Genomic DNA, 25,235 nt, shown 5'->3' on the forward strand with positions numbered 1-25,235 from the left:
AGCCCATTTATACCAGCCGTCCCTGCCATCTTTATTTCCCTCACTCCTGCCTTTGCCCTTCCCTTCCCTTCTCTCTCCCTCCCTCTCTCCTGCACCTCAAGCTTCTGCCTCATGAAAGTGTGCAACTCCTCTGGGCTCATTTCTACCTCCTCAAGAAACCGTTCGTCCCCACAGGCCTGTTAGCGTCCCCTGTGTCCTTTACTTTTCTTATTGCCCCTGCATAAGACATATTCTCCCCAGCTCTTACTTTCTCCACTTCCACAGCTGTTATATGAGACCCACATCCCCTGAAGGAAGTTATATGGTGTTAAGCATTTTAAGAAGCTGCATTACCCTCACATAGCCACTAGGAAGCAGGACCAAACATAAGCTGTAAATACTATATAGACACAAGGGGAGCAGGACCTTACTGAAGGCTGTAATAACAGCTCCATCCACAGAGGGGAGCACCACAGACAGGTGAGGAGGCCGAGGGTAATACGTCAAACCGGCTCCTCCCACTACTTCCGGGCCATGCTGATCAGACCATAACAACATACACATCGAGCATGCTCCTCAGAATCTCTTGGCAGCCCATAGGATAGGGTTAATATAGCTTTGGTCAGCTGGGAGACGCTCTGCACGTGCAAAGACACGCTTCAACCTCCTTTTGCTTCATAGTCATCGTTTACCACACCGAAATACTTTACCAAATAAAGTAACTGTTAAAAGCTATCCTTTGGATTTGATCACTTTCCTTGAAGAATACTGCAATAATGGTTACCACCACAATTGCAACACTTTGTTTTCTCAACTAGGCATTGTTTGAAGTCATGGTCCCCCTCAACACATCTCCTGTCCCCTCTACTTTAAATGCAGCTGCTAAATGCCCAAAACGTTGGCACTCTCTCAGTGATGTCAGGGCAAATGTATATTGCTCCCTTAACACCTCCACCCGCAGGAACAAAGCACTCAATTGGACTGTTAAGTAAATGGCGGACTTCCATGGCCTAAGCTTTATGACCCTGTGATTTACAGAAAACCAGAATATTTCCTTTTCTCAGCATTCTTACATTGAGTAGTACACCTCCCATTTTATCTTTTATTTCTTCAGACAGTTTGAGGGGATTTAAAGCTTTATCATTCCTATCTTTGAACTTAACAAGAACCTTGATTTCTCCTTCTTCCTGAACCTTTGAAACCTTCCGGCTGCCTTGATCACTGTCCCGCTCACTATTTGATCCATCAGACCTGTCTCTTTTATTGCCTTCATCCTCCTTTCTGCTGCCCTTTTCCCACTTGACCACCTCCCGAAGCCATACCAAAAACCATCCCCTCACGGGGAAGCCCCGATGGGTCGAATCTGATTCAGTCCCAAAGTCTCACCGTGATACGGAAGCCGTAGCAGCACCAAAGCTGTCTGATGCCACAAAAAAAGCTTGCCAACAAGCCCCGCGCTGATTCAAACTCCGCTCCTCCTCCGAGTCAAGATCCACCTCCCGACGTGAAATCCGTCTGTGAGACACTGCCTCGACTCCACGTCCAAATCCTCTGGTTTTTTAAATGACTGTCCTGCTGCCTTTTGACTGACTCCTTGATTAGGTGATTTAGTTCACCAGGGGAAACGATAGTTATGTTATTATAACTCTAGTTCTATGATTGTAGGCGTAGCCGTCTAGGCTTCGCCTTATGGGCTTGTCCCGTGAAAATTCAAACTATGCACCTATCAGCGTGGGCACCGCCCACATTTCCCACGGTATCGTGTCTATATAACGCGGTGTATACCGTCGCTCATCCTCCACGCTTTTCTTTCAGCATTTGGAGGGTACAGCAGGTGGGAAACTAGACGGCTACGCCTACAATCATAGAACTAGAGTTATAATAACATAACAATCGTTCTATTTCATGTAGGCTACGCCGTCTAGGCTTCGCCTTATGGGCTAAGGTGAAGCTGCGAGCGGAGCCCAATCAATGTACTCCTGCTGGACCCCAGTCAAAACGACCTAACGCCTCGTTTCCACATACGTACATTCTCGTATGCGATCCAACCGTCTCCGACCGAAAGTCCATTCATTCCTATGTGATTCTCCGTAATGTCCGTTTTTCCTCCGAGACTCCTCCCCTCCGTAAAATTTCTGTCCGGTATGTCCGTAATATACGTTCAAAAAATTTAACTTTCGCCGTCGTTTTACGGAGATACCGTATGAAAGTTTTTATGTTTTTCACAAAACTTATAGGCTAAGTACCTTGCAGGCCAAACTCCTCAGCGATCTCTTTCCAAGCCTGTTGGTTTTGTTTTTATCTCTGTATATGTCGATCCTCATGTTCCAAAGTACCGGTCTCCTATCCGCTTATCCGGGGTCGGGTCGCGGGGGGAGCAGCTCATGCAGGGGGCCCCAGACTTCCCTTTCCCGGGCCACATTGACCAACTCTGACGGGGGGATCCGGAGGCGTTCCCAGGCCAGTGTTGAGATATAATCTCTCCAACTAGTCCTGGGTCTTCCCCGAGGTCTCCTCCCCACTGGACGTGCCTGAAACACCTCCCAAGGAAGGCGCCCAGTGGGCATCCTTACCAGATACCCGAACCACCTCAGCTGACTCCTTTCTAAGTAAAGGAGCAGCGGCTCTAATCCGAGTTAGGAAGACGCCAGCCACCCTTCTGAGAAAACTCATCTCGGAGGCTTGTACCCGCGATCTCGTCCTTTCGGTCATCACCCAGCCCTCATGACCATAGGTGAGGATAGGAACGAAGATCGACCGGTAGATCGAGAGCTTTGCCTTGCGGCTCAGCTCTCTTTTCGTCACAACGGTGCGGTAAAGCGAACGCAATACCGCCCCTGCTGCTCCGATTCTCCGGCCAATCTCACGCTCCATAGTACCCTCACTCGCGAACAAGACCCCGATGTACTTGAACTCCTTCATTTGGGCACTCATTTCCTACCCGGAGTAAACAATCCGCTGATTTCTCCTAACATCTTTTGTCCGTAAATAAATTCATGCCCGTACATAAAACACTAGCGACTCCTTCCGTAAATTTACGGAAGCACGGACACGAAAAACATACGTATGTGGAAACGAGGCGTAAGTCACCAGAGCACATTAAGACTCAAAAAGCCAAGGAAGTGTAAAACACAACAGCTTTATAAAAAACGAATTCCTCCTAGATCAAGCAAGGCAATGATCAAGGGAGAAAAAAGTGAGTCTGTAAAGACTCCGGCTCTATTCCGTGCTTCATGGAACCCATGAAAAGGAAAAGAAAACCAGAGCAACACGGTTTCCATTAGGTCCGCTACCACCGGGGGCGGAGCTACGGAATTCGGCTCTCCAATAATGGGACTCTCTCGGCCGTTTCTTATTTGAAGAAAACGGCGGGAGTGCCTCACTGGTAAACAAAACCACCAGACAATTGGCGAGCCAATAGAAAAACCCCCTAGCCTGTTTTTCATTTGAAAAAAGGTGGGAGAGTAAGAGACTGGTAATCAAGACCAACTCGCCAGCCGGCGAGAGGAAATCCAACCACGCCGCTTTAAAGAACATGTCTATATTCTTAAGCCGTAAAAGGGGTCCCGGACTCTAGCACAGAGTTGCCGAGTGAGCCCATGGACATGTCTAACATGTAAAAACGGACAAAGGGGCCGGGGGAAGACCAAGACGCAGCCGCGCAGATGTCTTCCACCGAAACGCCCTTGAGTAGAGCCGTTGAAGCGGCCACGCTCCGTGTGGAGTGAGCTTTAACGCCCAACGGTGGCGCCAAGCCCTGCCGAGAGTAGGCTAGGCAAACACCCTCACATACCCAGCGAGAAAACCGCTGCTTAGAGAGAGCGCGGCCCCTGCTAGCGTCGCTATAACACACAAACAACTGTTGTGTGGAGCGGAACGCTGCCGAGCGATTCACGTACATAGCCAACGCCCAAGCGGGCACAGGAGAGGCAACTCCGCCTCCGCCTCACTAGAATGAGGCGGGGGGTGAAAAAGCCTTAAGCACAATATCCCTCGACCGAAAAGAACTATTAATGTTCTTCGGGAGGAACGCAGGATTAGGTCTGAGCAACGCGAAGGAGTTGTCCTCGTTTAGCAACAAGCAACTCGGGCTGACAGACAGAGCGGTTAGCTCACCGGCCCGCTTGGCAGAAACCAAGGCCAACAAGAGCGCCGTCTTAAATGACAGGGCATCCAAAGGGGCCTGGGAGAGAGGCTCGAAAGGATCCCTGGACAATCCGCGCAACACGGTGGGGGGATCCCAGCGTGGTGTAAGCACGCGTGAAACAGGCCTAACCCGTCTAGCCCCACGCAAGAATCTCTTGACCAGTGGATGGCTGATCACAGCCTGCATGGCCAGCCGAAACGGCTGCCGCATAGACCTTGATAGTGGAGAAGGCCAAACCTTTTTCCAATAAGTTTTGCAGAAACGAAAGCACGCTTCCCACCTCGCATTGAGATGGGACAGCGTGGTTCGTCTCACACCAATTAGAGAAGGCGCACCACTTCGCCGCATAGAGGGAAGAAGTAGAAGGCGCACGAGCACTCTGAATAGTGTTGATAACCGTCTCAGGCAAACCTTTGCCCTGCAGGATCAACCTCTCAGGAGCCAAACCAACAGCCGTCCCGAGACATCGGGCGGGTGGTGCACCGTCCCGTGGGCCTGTGAAAGCGCATCCGGCCTGAATGGTACTGGCCAAGGCGCCGACCGCGAGAGCGCGGCAAGCTCTGGAAACCACAGAGCTGAACGGTTCTCCGGGGCCACTAATATCAGGGACAGTCTCTCCTGTCTGACCCGTTCCAGAAGAGGAAGGATCAGCTGGAGCGGGGGAAACGCATACAAGAGAGCCCGCGGCCAAGGTGTGTGTGCCAACGCATCTACCCCCAACGGGGGAAGATCCCGAGGGCTGAGGGAGAACCACCACCTGCAGTGCGTGTTCTCCCGGGACGCGAAGAGGTCCACCTGCGCTGTCCCGAACCTCTGCCAGATCAGTCTGACAATGTCGGGATGTAACCACCACTCGTCTCGGCGGGGACCGCCTCGAGACATGAGGTCCGCCCCAAAGTTCTGGGCGCCCGCGATATGCAGGGCTCTCAGACTGCGGAGATACTGATGAGCCCAAAGCCAGAGCTCGACCGCCTTTCGGTGGAGAGCAGGGGAGCGGACTCCCCCCTGTCTGTTGATGTACGCCGCCGCCGACACGTTGTCTGTCCTGATCAGAACGTGGCGGCCGCGCACCAGGTGAAAGAAATGCAACAGCACTTTCCTCACAGCGTCGAGCTCCAACACATTTATGTGTGCTGTAGGGGGCGTGCGCCACTCGTCTCCGACCGAGTGAGAGAGGCACGTTCCTCCCCAACCCGTCAACAAGGCGTCCGTGAAGACCACTACGTAGGACGCCACCCTGCCCAGTGGAACACCCTTGAGAAGGGCGGAGGGTCCTTTCCAATATTCCAGGTCTGGCGACACCGAACGGGGGACGAGGAGCACCCTGAGCTTGTGTCGCCTGGGGTCCAACCGTTGGCGAGCAAACCACCGCTAGAGTCTGCGCATAAAAAGCAGACCCAGGGGGACCACGGGGTGGGCAGCTGCCATCAGCCCCAACAGGCGCATGGTGGACAGTGCGGTCACGTTTCTGCGAACGTGAAAACGGGAGAGCGCCGACAGGATGGCGTCTCGCCGAGGAGGCGAAAGCATCGCAGTCATGGTGGCTGAGTCTAGGCAAAGCCCCAAGTAGACTGTCTGCCGGCTGGGGAGCGGGGAGCTCTTCTCCCAGTTGATGGCAAAACCCAGGAAGGAGAGATGGTTTATCACCAACATGGTGTCCCTTCTCGCGGTCTCTTCTGAGTTGCTCAGAATAAGCAGATCGTCTAGGTAGAGGAGAATCCTCTTTCCCTGACGTCTGAGCGGTTCCAACGCCGTCTCCACACACTTCGAGAAGGTGGGCGGAAACAGGGAATAGCCGAACGGCAGACACTGGTACTCGTACGCCATCCCCATAAAGGCAAAGCGGAGAAACTTCCTGTGCGCCTGCCGAACAGGGACGTGGAAGTAAGCATCCTTGAGATCCAGGGATGTGAACCAATCGTCCTCTCTCACACACCGGAACAATGCTCCGACCGTGAGCATTCTGAACTTCCTCGTGGCAACGAATCTGTTGAACACGCGAAGATCCAGAATAGGTCTCATTTCCCCTGACTTCTTGGAAACCAGGAAGTAGCGGGAATAAAAACCTAGGTGAGACTCGTGGGGGGGAACGACAGTGATGGCCCCCTTTACCAAGAGACGTGCCACCTCTGCTGCCAGAGCCGTGCTCGCAGCCGGGTCCCGTAGCGTGGTCTCCACCAACCCCATAAAGGGTGGGGGACGACGCTTGAACTGTATGGGATGGCCCCATCTCAACGTGGTGTCCAACCACGATGGCAGAACGCACCGCTCTTGCCAACACGCATAGCGGTTGGAGAGAGGGCGAGCCGACAGCTGAGGAAGACCGTCCAGGAATAACCCGTATTCCTCTGCCCCTACCGCCTTCACACTGCGTGTGAACCAAGGGGGGCTTCCCACGAAAGGGAGGAGGCTCAGCGAGCGTAGGAGACGTACCACAACTAGCAGTTGTAAAAACAACGAGCTGTCTAGACGTCGCGCTCGTGCCCGCTGAACAGGGAGCGAGCCGTCCGGCCGCAGCACCTGTGCGCATGCGCTGTCCGCAGGCTGTAGCCACAGCGCGCGGACCCATCTCCTCACCTATAATGTGGGGAACCAGGAGACCGTGCAACGAGTCTCTGATCCGTCCACGAGGCTCCAAGGGACGCCGCTTCTTAGAAGCAGGTGAACCAGAGGCCATGTGAACACGCCGTCCGACCGCCACCCTACAGCCACCGGGCTGAGAGGGGGAAAGAGGCAACATAGAGGATCGCACCACAAGCGTAGGACGCAGGTGGCCTGGGGAATATCGCTCTTTAGGTACCATGTACTGCCGTTCGGCCGAACGGTCTTTACTCTTTTCTTTAATAGGTAAAGAAAAAGTAGGAGCAAGCGTCCGGAACTTCCCGGTCCGTGGCGCTGCTGCTCTCCCCGTGCGCGGCGGCTGCGGCTGCTGCACTGGGGCTGGAGTCGGAGGCGGCCCCATGGAACGCTGGGACCGGCCTAGACCCCGCTTCCTCTCAGCCTGCTGGCGGGAGGAGCCCGTGAGAATCGTCCCGAACCGGGAACGATTCTCACGGACTGACTGCTGGTGCGCGAGCACCTCGGAGAACCTGGGACCAAATAGGCCATCCGGCGCTAGTGGACCCTGGACGAGGCTGGCCCGCTCTCGTTCCGGCACCGCAGTGTGGGAGAGCCATATGACCCTTTAAATCATGGTAGCCCACGCCATATGCTGGCCGGCCGAAACGGCTATCGGCTGGCATAACTGGAGGATGGCGCTGGAAAAGCGGGAAACCGCCAGCCATCTCGCGGCTTCCTCCGGGCCGTAGGCCTCCCTGTCAGCCGACAAGGAGACCATGGCAGAGGAGAGCAGGGCGATGTTGTTGACCGCCGCCGCGGATTGAGAGGCACAAACGAACACCCTGTCCGTTAGGCCGACAATCTGCTTCTGGAGGCGGTCGGGGGGCAGCGGCTTTTCGTTAAGGAGCCATCCGGCGCCCGGACAGAGAAGCGCTGCCAGGGGAGGCTCCAGACGAGGGATCCCCCTCGCCTGAGTATCGGCCCACCCCTCCACGTTGGTGAAATCCGTGTAGGATCTTACCGGAGCCTTCAGGGTCGAAGGGTCCTCACCGGCAGCAATAAACAAGTGCTGCAAAGGCGGGAACAAGGGGCACTGGGTAACCCGCCGGGAAAAAGATGGGGTGCGAAAGCACTCGCCCTGCATATCGTCAGATACGGGGGGAGAGGCGGGGCCGGCATGGGAATCCCTTTGATGGCCGCCGCCTCACCCATGATCTCCCGGAAGAGATCGGTCATCCGGCGCGGACCCTCGTGTTGTATGACGGTGGCGGTTGTAACCCGAGAGCGGGAAAAACCGGACGCCGAGTCGCCGAAGACGTCGTCCAGGGAGGCGTCGATGATGCCATCGTCGACGTCAGGTCCGAATAGGTCGATGGCGTCAGCCATTTCCACCGCAGGGGAAAAGAAGAGATGCCTGGAGAGGATCCCCTCTTCAGGCAGCTCCCGGCAGGCGACACAGGAGACGGGGGCCGCCATAGCAGCCGCGGCGTGGTCGGCGCCGAGGCACCAAAAGCACGCCAAGTGCCCGTCACCCGGTGCCAGGGAGGCGGGACAGGAGGCGCATAGGAGTCCTGAAAAGGACCTAGCTCTAGGAGCGCTCTCAGGTGGCCCTGAAAAGGGCCGTTTGTCCGCGGCCTCGCCCGAGCCGCTGCCACCGGCTTGGGAGATCCGTGTTGAAGTTCTCATCTTCTTAATAGTAGTTCTCAATTTCTCGCTGATAAGCACAAGTGCTGAAAGAAAAGGGAGGATGAGCGACGGTATACACCGCGTTATATAGACACGATACCGTGGGAAATGTGGGCGGTGCCCACGCTGATAGGTGCATAGTTTGAATTTTCAGCGCGCGCAGGCGCGCGCACGGGACAAGCCCATAAGGCGAAGCCTAGACGGCGTAGCCTACATGAAATAGAACGGGGTATATGCCTGTTGTCTGCTGACTGCATCCAATTCCTGTTGTCTGCTGACTGCATCCTACGTCCAATTTCAGCAGTGTTACACACCAAAGCCCAGAACTGCAATGCACTAGGGCTATACCGGTTTTATTTTGATGCGTTTTATTTTAATCAGTAGGCTACCCACACCCAGTGGCAAGTCCCATGTCTGGGAATATGCATCACGGTCTAGAAAAACCATACCAAATATCATCTAGACAAATAACCCGTAATTTTTTATTAACATTGTTTTACTTTTTTTATCCGTAAATTTGACAAAGCCTATGATTTTCTTCTGTTTAAGAAAAAACGGACAAAAATCATTATTTTACCAGTTACATGTAACTTTGACAGAATTGTATTGCTATTTGTATTAGTGTTTTTTTGTGTTTACTTAAATATTAACAGTTTAGTATTTTCCAAAAAAACATTGTAACAATAACACAGCTTTATTGTTTTTCTATTTAGTTTTTTTATGTCATGATTTTACAGGTTCTTACTGTTTATTACTTTTTATTTACAGTGTAGCCTAGTTAAAATCGAATTTTTAATATCTTGTCTACAGGTGAATTTTGTTTAGTAGAATAATCTTCATATGCTTTTTTAAAATTAATATATATATATATAATATAAGGGGGTAATGAAGTACATCTTATCTTACAAGTATAGATAGTGACACAAGTAAAAAAACATTTCCTGCAGAAGGCACAGTGAGTGCTGTGAGGTGAGGTCGAAAATATGTTTCATTAAAGCCACAGTTTAAGACGTAAAGAAATGTTAAATGGCCTAAATCAATTGAAGGGATTTGAACAGAGTCTAAATGGAGTAGCCTAAACAATGTAAACAAAAAAAAGTTTCAAAAAAAGGGTTGGAATCAAATAAAGTGAAGAATTAGTGATAAAGTTTGAATACATTGGAAATAAAATATAGAATAGCTGAGCTGTTCTTATAGTGTGTATGATTGTATTAACTTGGAAAAGTATGTTATTGACCTTATTCCTTCATCTAGTTCATCGCAATAAGCTCACAAAATGATGAGGCTTATAGAGCTCATAATTACCCCCATGGGACCTCTGAGATCGTAAAATATGTATGGGTTTCAATCGAGAGAACGTAATTATTTTCTGGTCCCAGTCTTTATATGCCTTGGATTACATATATGTTGTTTATGGATTTAAATTATAATTTTTCATGCAAAGCAACAAGAATGATATGCGTCACCACCACTCTGGTACAGACATGAGGATCTCTCTGCTCCACTTCACTGCTTTTTTCCAAGGGGAGGATAACAGCATCGAAAGAGGTGAAAACCATTATAAATCGGGGCACGTGTAGATTTTCAGTAATGCCGATGGGGAGATAGTCGGTCTTGTCCACGCCAGTCGCAGGGAGCGTGACGTCAGGGCTGGGAATCTTTTGGCACCTCACGATTCGATTTGATTCAGATTATGAGGTCAACTATTCGATTCTAAATTGATTATCGATGCATCTCAATGCAACAATTTTTTTAATGTACTTTTCCATGCGTGATTTTCAAAAAAAAGATATATATACATCCAAGTTTGCTAATCACTTCCTAGTTTTGTGACGAACATTAAAGACATCAACAGATTAATTAACTTATCTAATACTTTATTAGAGAAAAAGCTTTAGTCACAAATATGACTTTCTATGAACAGTGCAATAATCAATGCAGCTTGCATTGCAACACAATATGGAAGTATGTAAAAAATTGGTTTCAGTTTTCTTTTCTTTCTAATCTTTCACTTCTGTCATTAAAGAAAAAGCTGCTCTTGAATTAGAAGGAGTTCTGGTGTCTTGCTGTGAGTTTGCGTGCATGCTATGCGTAGGTTGAATCGCAATTGTTTCAAGATTAATCAGATTGGCCAATACACACTGAAGATAAATTAAATAATTTTAAAATTACAAAAATCAACCCTCTCTGGCGAACAGAATGTTGCAGCAGGCGAACAAATTAAATATAAATATAGATTTTTTTAAATTCCGATTATTCATTTATCTGCATCGAGATGGAATCGTTCTAGAGAAAAGCGATGCATCGAAGAATCGATTATTTTTCCCACCCCTACGTCACATACGAGACGTGTAGTCTTTCTCATTGTGTTTTCTCTACAGCCTTTAACTAAACTATTGCACAATAAACGGTCAAACTCTTTGCATGAAAAAATAAAGAATGAAAAAATATCATTTAAATCCAGACATGCGTTATATAAAGACTGGGAGCAGAAAAAAAATTACCTTCTCTCCATTGAAACCCATTCATATTTTTCGATCTCATCGGTCCCATAGGCTCTACCGGAAGGGGCGTGACTTCGCCACTCTATACCGTTGGGACTCCTAGGAGTCTCAACTGTCATGCGACACTTGTTTGTGTAAGTAGCATGATATTTAAATATTGTTGGTAATAAATAAAGAACAGAGCATGAATGTTGTTTCTTTAGTTTTATGTACATTTGTTTCATTGCATGGTACCGTTAATACATAAATTATTTGCAGCCAGATATCCTCATCCAACACAGCGTGCTGATAAGGGAGGCTTCTTGATATTGTGAATAAGCCATTACACATCTGTCCCTTTAAGAAAAAAGAAAAAAAAGAAAGAAGAGGCCAAGGGACATGCGGACAGCTACGAGGAATCCAGTGTTAGCGAAATTAAGACCGTAAATAAGTTAAATTAAACATTCTCTTGTAGAAACAAAAGTGCAATTATTAAAATGAAAAACCGCCCAATGATGAAAAAAAGCTTCTTTACAGAGTTATGCTTTTGCCAAAACGTACTTAACAAAAAGGGTTACGTTATGTTCTGAAATTATTGGACATGGAAAAGACCCGCAAAGTAATTCTCAGTTAAGCAAATAAAAAAAAACTACTTTTTGTTTATGACTTACCACGTGAACATTTAACTGTTGCACCATGTTTGAACGAGGAAAAGTTAAAGTATTCAACCTCAGTTGACAGGCAAAAACACAAAACGCTTTGAAATCCCTTCATGCACATCGGGCCTTTGAGATGTAGGCTACTGGCCTGGCAAGTCATCAAAACACTGCGATTGCAATAAATTGAGTCTTTTACCACAAAACAAAGCAGTTAAATTTAGCGTCACTCTTTGTTACGCAACACACCACTGCAAAGACCGAGGTGGCTGTGGCATGCTCAGCTATCAACAGCTACTAGCAGGCCGTTGGGAGAAGTCCGCTGAGGACCTTAAAACGAATGGAATGTTTAGCAGATAAATCTGCAGTGCTTGCAATGTACCGGCTGGTAACAACAGTAGCCGCTTCTAAAAGGGAATGTAGAAATGTAACACCAACAAACATAATAATAAATGACTCGTCCTTCAACATATATTTGTGTAAAAAAGAAGAAGAAAATACTTAAAAATCCTATCAATTTAGATTAATATGAACAAGGTTCAAGGAATAACAATCAATGTTCCCTCGTTCAAAAACAGGAAAAGGAAACCGTCATGAGCAGTTCTGGTCGGGCGTTGACTTGCACATACACTGCACAGTAAAAGGCAACATAGGAAGAGTACCTCACCTGCTGTAGTACCTCTTACAGACTTTGAGTTCAAGTGGACCCGGTTCAATGTTGTAATAACCTCGTCAGAAAGCCTCGACCACCCTTGTTTGGCCGCCCCTCGCTGTTCACTTTGAAAAGTTTTAACACCTCATTATTATTATTAGTGTCTTTTAAAATGTCCGGATTAGTTCAGTTATTAACAAAATCGGCAAAGCCATGCTTCACATTGGTGAGCAAACACATGGAAATATCACAGAAAATAATTATACAACACTCTGACATATGCAGAACATTGCATGTGACTTTTATTTGTCCTTCTTGGTTTCCAGATCCTCCTCCTGTGCTCCGACCACTTCCTGTTCTGGCTCCTCCTCTTCCAGAACGGGAGGGAACTGTGATAGGGCGGCCTTATCCGCTGCCGCCCCCTTGGTCTTGCTGAGCTTTTTGGATTTCTGGTAGAGCTCGTTGAGGTTGAATTCCCTGATGATATTCTCCTGTTGGGAGATATGAAGTAGAAACCATGAAATCACCTGATCAACTTATCTTTTCTCTTAGGTCAATCTACAAACTATTAGCATGTTACGTTATGCGAAGAGAAAAAGAAAAAGCAGACAATAGTTACTAAAATACTCAATGGCTGCAAATGCATGGAAAAAAATAGCTTCACTCTAGGCTGAACGGATACGATTTATCTGAACTCAAAACATGGCACAGAATTAACCCTTCTCAGAGGACTTGAAGGTGTTGCAGAACTACTACAGGGGACAGGGTCACTGAGGGACCCACAGTCCAGCAGGCAGTTTGCCTATTGGGGCCCCACCGCCCATTACTATTCCAGCATCTCTCAAAATATATTGTAATAAGACTTCTGGCTGACATCTCATTCTACACTGACTGGTAAAAGAGCTAGAGACGTATAATTTGGCCAATATAGATGGACACCGCAGATCTAATATAGCTACTGTATGATTAAACATAATTTAAATCAATACGTTTCTTTAAATAGAGGCAATACAGAGTCTGTTGGGTACAGTTCGATCTTGCCCAGACAGTTAGGTCAAACATGAGATGAAGCAGAATGGCCGACCTCTGTGAAGGTCCAGGACACCGCCCTGCCCTTCTTGTCCACCTGGGGGCGTCTCATGACCTCCTTTCCCCCCTGGAAGATCACCAAGGAGGGCAGCTGCTTGGACAGAGGAGACGCGGACACTTTGTACCTGTAGTGGCGAAGAGGAGGACATAGATCAGGTTCACACACACACACACACACACACACACACACACACACACAGTGATTTAATGTCATAATTACTTCTCCGACAACCATGTGAATAGAAGGACAGGGCCAAAGGAGAAGTTTACAGTGAAAAAAATGTGTAAAACCTACTTTTTGGACACCTCTCCGTAGCGTCCAATGTCAACTTTGCCAAACTTGAGGCCAGCACAGTTATACCTGAGAGGAGGCAAGGACAATCAAATACCAGAATTAGTCATACTGAATAACACCAATGAAGAATTTACAGGTGGCACAGCAATGACTTCACGATTAGCCAAACGGACACAGGTTAAACACTTGCCGTGATTTCACATGCCATAGCTGTATTGGAAAGTAACACTGGCCCACATTTGAGCCATCAGACAACAGTGCCACAGCAGAGATGGCGCTATCCAAAAAGGTAAATGATCGTGGGCCTGTCGCGATATGCAATAAATCAATTAATTGAGCGATAAATTTAAATGAGCGATAATTTTTTGCCGGCCGCAATAATTTCCATTCGCACTCCTTTTTTTAAATCATTGCTTTATTGGCCTAATCTGAGAAGAAATCTATGCCATAAACAGAAATATTATAGGCCTTTATTACACGGGTCTTCTCAATGCCGTGGAACGCTCCGTTCACTTGCATAGATAGTAGTCGGGTAACTTGTCAACCCCAGCGTCTTCAGTTGCTGAGCAACGTCTTTGGCAGACTATTTCTCTGCTGATCAACACTACGAATGCTGCTAACGAATAAATTGTAAAAAGACACCATGTGAAGTTATGTATTCGTCTTGGCAAGTAGCCTTGTAATAAGATGGATGATGTATAGAACGTCGCCGGTCATTATCTAAAATAAGCCCCTTCAGGGCGAAGCAAGACACCTCCGCTGCGCGTCGGTCGCCTGTTCGCCCTGTCGGGGCTTATTTTCCCGATAGTGACCGGCGTTCAATGCATTATATATATTTATATATGTTATATATATTTAGCAGGGTAGGCCTAAGTAAAAAATGTCGGGTTGAAATCGGGCTCCGGCTCATAATTACAGGGCACAACGAGTAAACCCCCTCGTCAAGTGTCAGTCACTTGTTGCATCGTCTGTGTGGGAGGCGGAGCCCTGGCGCAATCGTGTTTACATCCTTTTGATTTAGTGTTTCAATTTTATTTATTGTTTTTGGTGGTGTTTGGTTTTTATTCAAGAGCATTTTTTGTTAATAGATTGTTTTTGGTTGTTTTGTTAATTTATTCTGGATATTTTAAATGTCTTCCAGACGTCCAGTTCCAGTGTTATTTAAAAATAAAGGTTTATTGATCTTTGAAAGGGTGTACTTTATCATTATATTAGTGGAAAAACTGCAATATTATCGCTTATCGCAATAATTCCTGGGGCAATTAATCTAAAAATTTGTTATCGTGACAGGCCTAAATGATCGGCCTTTATATTGCGCCCGTCTCTAGGCGCAATATAAATGCATGCTACACGCTGAAGCGGTCATCCACACACACACCAACAAGCCTCTGCCAAGAGAGGGATCGAGGACCAGGGCTGGGTTTACTTAAAGGGATACTTCAGCGGTGGAGATATGAAGGCTATATGAAGTAAATAATTCGAGAGGAAGTGTCTCTCTGGCTCAAAAGTAAGAAATCCTCCAACTACCACAGTGCATTACGCTCGTTGCACCGCCCGCCTGTTTCCGTTTGGAGGGAAGGACCCATGGTCCTAGCGCGAGTGGTAGCGCGAGCAAACTGTGTGTAAACATATCCCCGTGATACATTGACTAGTTTAGACATTTTTTTCAAACGCATCATTTGTATATTACTGTACAGCATAAAAACATTTGCTTATTACTAGGGCTGTCAGTTTAACGCGTTATTAACGGCGTTAACACAAACCAATTTTAACGGCCTTAATTTTATCGCGCGACTAACGCAATTCTTTTATTTATTTTTTCGCTCAAAACAAAGAAGCAGTAGCCTGACTGCTATGTTCAACGCAGTATGATTGTATGTTCATGGTTTAATTGCACTATAGGCTTTTTTTTTGTATCGACCTGTTTTGATCAGTATATGCCAATGTTGTTATCAATAAAAAAACATTTGCACAAGGCAAGCCGATGCACTTCTCCATGTTGATAAGAGCATTCAAATGGGAAAAATGTATGGGAAAAAGAAATCAAGGGATATTTAGCATAGAATTTTTTTTGCAATTGCTCGCGATTATTCTTGAGTTAACTATGACATTAATGCGATTAAATATTTTAATCGCTTGACAGCACTACTAATTACAGTAGCTCAGCATATCAAGTATTGGTACTCAACCTTTTCTCCCCAGTTGAAATAAGTGTTTCTTATACAGTAGGCCTACTTTAGTATAATAACACTTGGGTTAGTAAAAAAAATCACAACAACCAACATGAATTTTAAGTTTTATTCATGAAAAAATATGAACTATTTACAAAAATAAAACGTGTAGCTAGAGTCAATAGTCACAGCTCATCTTGAGCATCTACTGTCTCCTGGTAGCCACGGTACTGCCCAGGTTGTGCGGGGTAATAAGCTCTGTTGACCTGGACAACACAGGAAGCCGATACCGTCTAAGAAAGAAAGAACAACATTAGCAAAGCAAGATAAATTATGCCTCGAGTAGCCTATACAGCATTACACAGACTTAAAGCTAACGTAACGTAGCCTATGCTCTGCCAATAAGATCGGCTACTTTCGGATAACGACATTGTCACGTTCCCCGGGACTCAAAACAATTTATAAGTAGAAAAACTAAAACTTACTCTATGCTCAGACGTCTGTTTCTCCCGGCGGGCTTTGGCTTGTTTCCAGTTCACTTTCTGGGTCCGGAAATATGTATCCAATACCCAACTGTTCGGATGAGGCATAAAGCCTGGGTGAGAGGTTACACAAATGGCCCCTCGTCCTCACCAGATTCAGCCATTTATTCTAGAAGAAACTGGCATCGCTGAAATTCGCTGCAGCACAGGGACTCTGTGTTAAGGCCGATTCATACCTCCGGATCCGGACGAAATTCGTCCGTCCTCCCCAAACGTTGCCTCCGGAACTACCCTTCATACCTCCGTCTGGTTTCAGCGTTGTTATGGATGTTACAAAATAAATCCTTTAAAGGGCAGTGACTGTCGTTTCACAAATGAACGGCAGCGACAATCGCAAACATGACATCTGTAGAGATGATTTTGCTTTGTGTCATCCGAAATCGGCAAAAAAAAGTGCAAAAAGTGTAGGCCTAGGCGGCGGTGGCATGTGACACCCCTCACCAGGCCGCAGATTATTTCCTCAAAATGACCAGATACAACTCATTGTCAAAGCAGGGGAACAATAAAATAAAAAGGTCAGGTATTATAGTATAATAAGTATAAAACTTTAAATACAATTTATACAACGGGGGGATAAATCCAGCGATCTGATTGCTTCCTAACTGTTGTATAATGAGCGTATACATAACTGCTATGACGCTCGATCATTTTGTGAAAGTTTGCATATCACTCCGCGCCTGGAAGTAGAAACAGTTACAAAGTAAAACATATGTTGGATGATGGAGAGGGTGTTGTTGTTACTCCGGGAGTGAGCAAGGCGATGGAGTGACTAACGAAAGCTTAGGCACACGGCGAGTGAACTGCTCCATAGGATAAATTGCCGACGAACCGCTCTAGCCGAGCCTTCCATCGGAGGGATGCTAAAGTGTGTTGCATAGCGACCATCGTGCATTTTGAAGGCAGCCAGGAGGGACTACTTTTTTGTATTCTTTAATAAAACGGCTACTTTGACTTTCTTGGTTCCTTTTTAAATGTAGTGCGTCTATGACTTTCGTTTTGCCATACGAAAGTCATAGACACAAGGGGGTCGCCGGCCCTCCGCTGCGCGTCGGGGCCGGACAAAGCCCCTTAACAGTGGTATAATGAGCACATACCACAGCCTGGCGTGATCTATTGCTTAAATATATATACTAGTGCTGTCAAGCGATTAATGTCATAGTTAACTCAAGATTAATCGTAAATGTTTTTTCTATGCTAAATATCCCTTGATTTCTTTGTCCCATTAATTTCACATTTTAATGCTCTGATCAACATGGAGAAGTGCATCAGCTTGCCTTGTGCAAATGTTTTTTTATTGATAACAACATTGGCATATACTGATCAAAACAGGACGATAAGAAAAAAAAGCCTATAGTGCAATTTAACGATGAACATACAAACATACTGCGTTGAACATAGCAGTCAGGCTACTGTTTCTTTGTTTTGAGCCAAAAAAAAAAAAAAATATATATTATGTATATATATATATCTATTATAAAAAAAAAAAAAAAAGAATGGCGTTAATCGCGCGATAAAAAAATGAACGCCGTTAAAACTGGTTTGCGTTAATGCCGTTAATAACGCGTTTTACCGACAGCACTAATATATACATATCAGATATTATACTACTCTATCTATTTTCACAAATGGTCTGACTTTTGACTCTATACTGCTGCCTCGATTTCCGGTGGTATTGCTCCGTTTCTCCCGGAGCACTCCAGATTCGTAAGCTCAGAGGCAACGGACCCATTGACGGACAAATCACCTCCAGGACCGGACGAAACGGTCCGTATCCGTAATTACCGTAGGGTGTGAAGTGAATGGGCCTTTAGTGTCTATAGGCGAACAGAGCAAACCGGCACGCTCCGTCTCCTCGGCAACAGGCAAGGCTTGTTCAGCTGCAGCCGCAGCAGCATCCTCCTCCATTTGTGTCAATTCTTCCTGGCTGTATTTTGGCTCGTAATAATAGCCCTGAATGTCCAAATCCAACAATACATTTTCAAAATCCACTTTGGATGTTTCACATTACAAATTTGTTCTCTAGGTAAGCGGTGAAGAAACATGGCGGACATTGTGGCTACATCTTGTGCACGAGCTCCTGCCCCCCCTCATTCCTTATTGGTGGGCTAACAAATTTGCGAAACCAGTGGTTTGTAGTCAGTGTTGGGAAGGTTACTTTTAAAATGTATCCAGTTACAGAGTACAGAATACATGACCAAAAATTTAATATGCAACGTATTCCGTTTCATCACTCAATCTGAGTATCGTATTCTGAATACTTGGATTACTTCCACATTGAATTGCTGCTTACTAAACAGGCCTATTCTGGTGTGTTCTTCTGTTCGAAATGGCTGAATGTGTTTGGCCCAAGTCTCCCTGAAAGTTAACTATTTTATATAATTTGCTGTAGTGGAACAAAGACTATAAGGGTATGTTCGTTCGTTCGTGTGTGTGTGTGTGTGTGTGTGTGTGTGTGTGTGTGTGTGTGTGTGTGTGTGTGTGTGTGTGTGTGTGTGTGTGTGTGTGTGTGTGTGTGTGTGTGTGTGTGTGTGTGTGTGTGTGTGTGTGTGTGTGTGTGTGTGTGTGTGTGTGTGCAATCATCAGCATTTTGTTTTCCAGCATACGTTTTATGTGGGTGTCTGTCCAAAATCCCAGACGGTCCGACAATGTGCTGCTAGTCTTGGAGTTACTGCTAATCAAACAATAATTCCCATAATGCGCCTGGCTGAGCGGGTGCATGTTACGTCCAAAGAGGCATATGCTTTGTAGAACTGGATCGGACCGAGGTGCGTTCGCTTTCACATCTCAAGCGAACCGTACCAGGGTTCGTTTGGAAGCGAACCGAGACCAGCTGTTCAGGGAGGTCTCTGTCGGCTGATTTGGTTCACATCGAAGTGAGGTGGTTGCATTCACACCAACGCACCGAACAAGGGACCAAACTCGTTTAGTGCGTACTAAATGCTGTTGGTATGAAAGTATCGTCATGTAATCCGTTGATTTCAACAATGTAACTGTATTCTAAATACCAACTATTTAAATTGTAACTAACGGAATACAGTTAGCTATAATTTGTATTCTGAATACGTAACGCCGGTACATGTATTCCGTTTCTCCACTGTTTGTAGTCCTCCCGCCCTTCTAGCAGGCAAGCAAAGTTCTCCTGGGATGACGTCAAACGCGTCATTTGACGTCATCTCGGGAGAAAATTAGATCAGGAAAGCTGGGCCAAGGGAAGACGGGGTTAGACTGAGGGAAAAAAAACGCCGGTTCTGAATGGCTGAAGTATCCCTTTAAGGGATAGATTTGCAGAGACGGTGGAGAATAAGAGAATCAGGGCTGGGCTTACTTCAGGGAGAGGTCTGCGTAGACCGAGGCGAAGGACTGACATTCGGGAGACCAGTTGGCGAAAAACTCTACAATCCAGGTCACTCGCCCGTCTCTCTCCAGCTCGTCCTATGGAGAAGGTTTTATGATCAACACACGCTAAATGACATAACCTGCACCCTCGGAAACACCGCAATGTCCTCTGTATTGAACTTTTTGTGGTAATTTCACATCAAGTATAAGTAAAGCCCAAATTTCAGCTTGAATTAAAACAGAATAATAAAATTGAGTTTGAGAAAGGAGGGGGGGGTGTTGCCCCATGGTTATAACCCGAGAAGCACAACCTTCTCGGACATCAACCGCTGCCCAGAACGACACACACACACACACACACACACACACACACACACACACACACACACACACACCTTGATGCCGAACTGTATACAGGTGCTTCGGCTTCACGAAAGAACGTTGGTGTCTTATTTCTAGGGATGCACGATATAATCGGCAGTGATATCGTTATCGGCCGATGTTAGTCATTTTTTAACATATCGGCATCGGCCCTATAAGTAAAACTGGTCCGATATTAACAGCCGATATTTATTTCCGTCTAGTTGCCGTGTGTGTGGTTTTTTTTGCCCATGCGCAGCTTGTTGGTCATGTGACATTGTCATTGACGCAGCCAGAGACGCACTGAGAGGCAGTACAGCAGTGTTTGTCACCTTAACTGAAAAGAATCAATGTCGGCGGTTTGGATGTTTTTTACGGTCTCAAATGAAGGTACTCGAATTGCAATATGCAGTACTTGCAAAGCCGAAGTAATGCGGAGGATGCAGTGTCAAATCATTATATACATTATTGTAGCGAAATACAGTTTCTGTTGTGTTTTATTTGGCGTTCCGTAATCCCATTGAAACGGAAACGGATATGTTGATATTTGGTTGTAGTCTTTTCGCTCGGTTCTCCGGATCAACAGTAGGGCTAGAACCGAGTGAAAAGACTACAACCAACCTCCCTTGATATATTTGATTTAGCCTATTTCACAGATTTGAGTTGAAATTGACTTAAACTTGAAACACTTTTTGTAATTTATTAGATAAGTGTCTGGTTACCATGAATATTGGCAAATTTGATTTAAGTTATAAAACCTTGTCAAGATATTTTGATTTGTGATCGTTAGTGATTTATGATCCAAACTTTTTCATAGATGCAAGTTGTATAAGTTGCCTAAAACTAACACTGTTATTAACTTGCGTTTGTTATGGATGCCCTGTAACTTGTTGAGGAAACAATGTATTTCGAAGTTTTGGTAAATCATGGTTCTTGCACCATTTTTAAAGTCAAATTTAAGACTTTTTAAGACCAACACATACATAAATTAAGACCCAAAAAATGTCTGAAAAATGATTTGATAGAAAAGGTGTGTACAATTGAGTCACTTATACACATCAACCGTAGCCGTAGTACTAGCAGTAGTAGTACTCTTGCAAAGTTATCTCGGAAGCGCGCGGACACGACGATACGCGAACACATTAACCCACCCGTGTCACCCATAGTCACCCATGACCCGTCGCTTAACAACCGGACACGCTGGGGTTGATATGTTACCCGACTACTGTAACTACTACGGAGTGATAACAAAGACATGAATCAGGCAATAAATCCACCGTCCTTGACAGCGGTCAAGTTTGGTGTGCGGAGTGGACCAAATGCGAACTACTGCAGCTTTCCTAAGTTAAACCCCAGACTAATCGGAATAAGTGTATGCATGTCGATTATAGCAGACTACACCACCTCTTCTGTAGCCGAATAGAATTATATTACGAACAGATAATTGTATTCCGATTGAGGCGTATTATATGGTCCTTTTCTATTCCGATTGAGCTGTTCTTCCACATCTATGCGGATCAGATGTGTCCATGTAAACACGGCTGACAGTGAACACACACACACACACACACACACACACACACACACACACACACACACACACACATTGAAGCCGAACTTCCTTATTCAAATATAATGCGAATATCAAAAAATAAATCAAAATTCAAACGAATATTAGGCAGCCCTTAATATTCAAACCTGTTAAGGCTGGCCAAGAGGGAGAGCGTCGGAGAACCCGACGCAGTCTACTCATAATATTGTAATGACCACGGAAGAGGCATTGAAAGAAGTATTGATTAGACAGCGATTTATTAGATACCTAATAAACCGTCGGAACACGCAGGACCGGTAACCATAGCAACGCCGGTAAACAAACCCCGCGAAGCCCAATCCAGCTCTCTTTTTATGAAAGATGCGATCCCGTATTTGGCAAGATAGGCCGTTTTGTTTTCACCGCAGGTGAACGACTTCGCAAACTCAGAATCTGGGAACATAGCAGCCAAGACGTTACTAATGACCTTGTTCGATTTGAAGGAATTATGTCTGCCCACAATACCTCCGCCTTCTGGGTTTCTGGTGGCGACACAAAGCCGGTTAACGCCGTCTGATGTGAAGTACTAGACACGGATGCTGAACTTTTCAGTCCACTTCTTTCAAATAATACGGGCATCGGTGTAGTCCCGCTAGCTGCCACGGAGTATCGGATATATTTCTGCGACCTCATGTGGGACTCAAGAGCTTTTGCTCCCATGGTCCCTAGTATGAATGCCTTTCGGGATAAACGACACCTTGCCTCGTAGTCACCTGCCTTCTCCAACCACCCCCGAAACGTATCCTCCTCAAACCATTTCTCATTGAATTTGCACTGTCCCATCCTGAAAGTAGCGCAAGTTGGCCTAATGATGTCAACCGTCAATAGCTAAAAGTAGCGCCAGCAAGTTAGCCTACAGACGCAGCTGCAGGCGGCAGATGCAACCGGCCCCCCGATGACTGATGTCAACGTTAACGTAACGTAAAACTGCTGAAAATGCCGTAATTAAAAGACGCACTAGGTTATTTGTTGTGCGCGACAATTTCCCCTAGTCTTAAAAAACCCTCTGCAAAATTTAATACCTAGAGCAAATTTACAGTAAATTTAAGACAATTTATGGCCTTAATTTTACACAAAAAAAATTAAGACTTTTTATGACTTTTTAAGGACCCGCGGGAACCATGTAAATAAAGAAAGAAATAACTTTTTCATATTCAGTGTTTACATGTTCTTCAGCATACAGAATCATCATAGAAACTTGTTTTTATACCAATATCGATATCGGTAAATATCGGTTATCGGCCGTAACAGCAATTTTAATATCGGATATCGGTCAAAATTTTCATATCGGTGCATCCCTACTTATTTCTTCGGTAACAGTGACATAATGGCTTAGCAAACTATGTTGACGGTCATATGAAGACAAATTACCATATCTATATAAAAAAAGGTTTTGGGCTCACCACCCGTTTAAGAACAGTTATTCAATCGCTAGCTTTCCATTAAACACAACTTTTTTCCTCTTGTATATTTTTATCTTCGGCCCATAGGGAACAGCATTACTCTGCATTCTCGAACACCTTAACGGTCATCTTTCCTTGTCCCCAGTGCCTGAGCAAGCTTCTCATATCCCGAGTCAATGGTCCTATCATTCTTTTGGAAATGGGACTCACATCAATGGTTTTGTCACTGAAGTATTTGATGTACTCAGGTCCCATGTAGAGAGGGGGTTTGCATGTCATCAGGAACACTGCAGAGAGGGAAGAAACACGCAGGCAAGGTGAGAAGAGTAAAACGGGAAGACATACATACATACATCACAACCAGCCATTTTAGATATCCCAAATCCATTCAATTCTGTCAGATTAAAAGGATTACCATACCATCTGTACATTTCATCTAGAAGTGCACATACAAATACTTTCATCTTGAAGGAATGTCTGCCAATGAGATCATGAGGCGTAATAATGGTGGCAGAGCAATTTTCTGAAATGGGTACTTTAAATACAAATTGTACAATTGTGCATATGTTTTTATTTCAATTAAATATTTAGAGATTTAGAGCAAACTAGATGGCTGATCTTGAATTATTGAATGGATTGAGAAGTCAGTATTATCTTTCTAAATCAATCAATTTCTAATTTAGCAGCAAATTTGTCTTTGAATTCCCACTCTCTTAAATAGCCATATTAGATCCCTTGGGTTAGACCTCCCAAAATGCATCCCATCAACATGGCCACATCATGGTAATGATGTGGACCTCCCAGAACACATGAGTGCAATGCATCCGTTTCCTGCGATGACTTGGGGGTAGGTCTGTAGTGGCGTTGCCATGGGAAGCGGACTGGGAGACTCACCTATGCAGAGCGTCAGGTAGAGCAGGCCCAGACGGATGTCCAGCCTGAAGAACAGGAGAACGTTCGCCACCTTGCTGAACAAGATGATGTTCCCCACATGCTGCTCCACCGTTACTGGAAACACACACACACACACACACACACACACACACACACACACACACACACACACACACACACACACACACACACACACACACACACACACACACACACACACACACACACACACACACACACACACGTAAATGACAAGCCATTGTTTTTCTGGTAGAGACTAGGCCAATTTATGATTGACCCAGCACTTAATGGATCTTTTTGAGCCAGTAACGTAGTGGAAGGAGTTAGGTTGTGCAAGGAGACATTGTAGATCAAATGAATGAAAGGGCAGGAAGTACTTACTGGCTCGCCTGTTCTTCATCATAACAATGGCACTAAGGAACATAAGAATTTCCACCTCTCTCTAGGGTCAAGAAACAGAGCAGTTATAAGGATATGTGTTGAAGCACCATCAAATGTTAAATCATGTCAATTGATAAGAATTTATGCTACATACAGGCCTATGTATAATCAGATACCCATGCATATTAAAAGGCCTAAATTTGAATCACTACTGAAGGGGTGTAATATGCACAGGATTTAAAGATTATCTAGAAGCAGTATTATGCCCTTACAATACAAATACGTTTACACTTGACTCCATCTCCCCCGTCAGTTTCATCACATCCAATCGCGATGCTATTGTTAGAGAATCGCCTAATGAAGATGTTAGAGCATTTATAGATACGGACCCAATCAAAATCGCAGGGGTTGCCATCTTCTCGTTGCGTCGACAGATGGTCGCAGACGCCGGGTGTTTTGCGGATCGCCAGGAAGGCGACGGACATGAAGAGAGAGGCGACGTAGTAGGGCCTCAGGAGCCACTTGTACACATGCGGCAAGTGGTACAGGAAGGCAAGCAGGGCCGTCAGAAGCGCCATGGTCTGATGTTTAGCGTTCTGTCACTGAAAGAGAAATCTAATGGAGATGGTTATGAAATCCTTTGTCGTACCACACCGTGTGGTACCTATCATGTATCAGCCCAACTGAATTAGTGACCACGGATGGATGATAGTAGAAGCGGAAGAAGAAGCGGAGGTCAACGAGGACGAACTGTCGTAGAGCGACGACCATTGGCTGCTCGGGAAACCATCCAATGAGGTGTAGGTCATTGTGCATAAAGTCCCGCCTACCGGAAAGGGATTTACTGGGTTAATTTACCGTAATAACATAAATATCCGATACAGCAATAACTGCACCAAGTTGAGCACCACGTTGCTGATACAGATTTGAGATAATTCCATAAAGCTTTGATATGATCGATTGCCTGCTTTACTTTACCTGTTAATATTC

The 25,235-nt window shown here is 45.7% G+C and overlaps 1 protein-coding gene across 2 annotated transcripts; it reads right to left on the reverse strand.

Annotated features, from left to right (window-relative positions):
* Window positions 1–11,062: 11,062 nt before the first annotated feature.
* Window positions 11,063–24,982, reverse strand: tmx2b (thioredoxin-related transmembrane protein 2b). 2 transcript variants are annotated; one of them, XR_003976185.1, is made up of 9 exons: window positions 24,635–24,953; window positions 24,246–24,306; window positions 23,844–23,957; window positions 23,160–23,236; window positions 19,585–19,691; window positions 13,547–13,612; window positions 13,247–13,376; window positions 12,197–12,653; window positions 11,063–12,159 (listed from the first exon to the last, which is right to left on the reverse strand). XR_003976185.1 is itself a non-coding variant. In XM_030351623.1 (8 exons), the coding sequence occupies exons 1-8, from the start codon at window positions 24,821–24,823 to the stop codon at window positions 12,465–12,467; spliced, it is 933 nt and encodes a 310-aa protein (XP_030207483.1). In that variant the 5' UTR covers window positions 24,824–24,982; the 3' UTR covers window positions 11,063–12,464. The 2 variants fall into 2 exon arrangements, 1 of the variants encoding a protein (XP_030207483.1); XM_030351623.1 differs by having other exon boundaries at window positions 11,063–12,653; window positions 24,635–24,982.
* Window positions 24,983–25,235: the final 253 nt, after the last annotated feature.

This window comes from Gadus morhua, chromosome 3 (assembly GCF_902167405.1).
Source record: "Gadus morhua chromosome 3, gadMor3.0, whole genome shotgun sequence".
NCBI lineage: Eukaryota > Metazoa > Chordata > Actinopteri > Gadiformes > Gadidae > Gadus > Gadus morhua.

Bases quoted from the DNA above. Each gene is read 5' to 3' on its own strand.
- tmx2b (XM_030351623.1), bottom strand. From the start codon at position 24,823: ATGGCGCTTCTGACGGCCCTGCTTGCCTTCCTGTACCACTTGCCGCAT. The intron at 23,237-23,843 runs GTGAGTCTCCCA...CCCTCTCTGCAG, and splicing joins CTACCTGACGCTCTGCATAG to TGTTCCTGATGACATGCAAA. The intron at 13,613-19,584 runs GTAAGCCCAGCC...GCCTCCTCTCAG, and splicing joins TACGCAGACCTCTCCCTGAA to GTATAACTGTGCTGGCCTCA.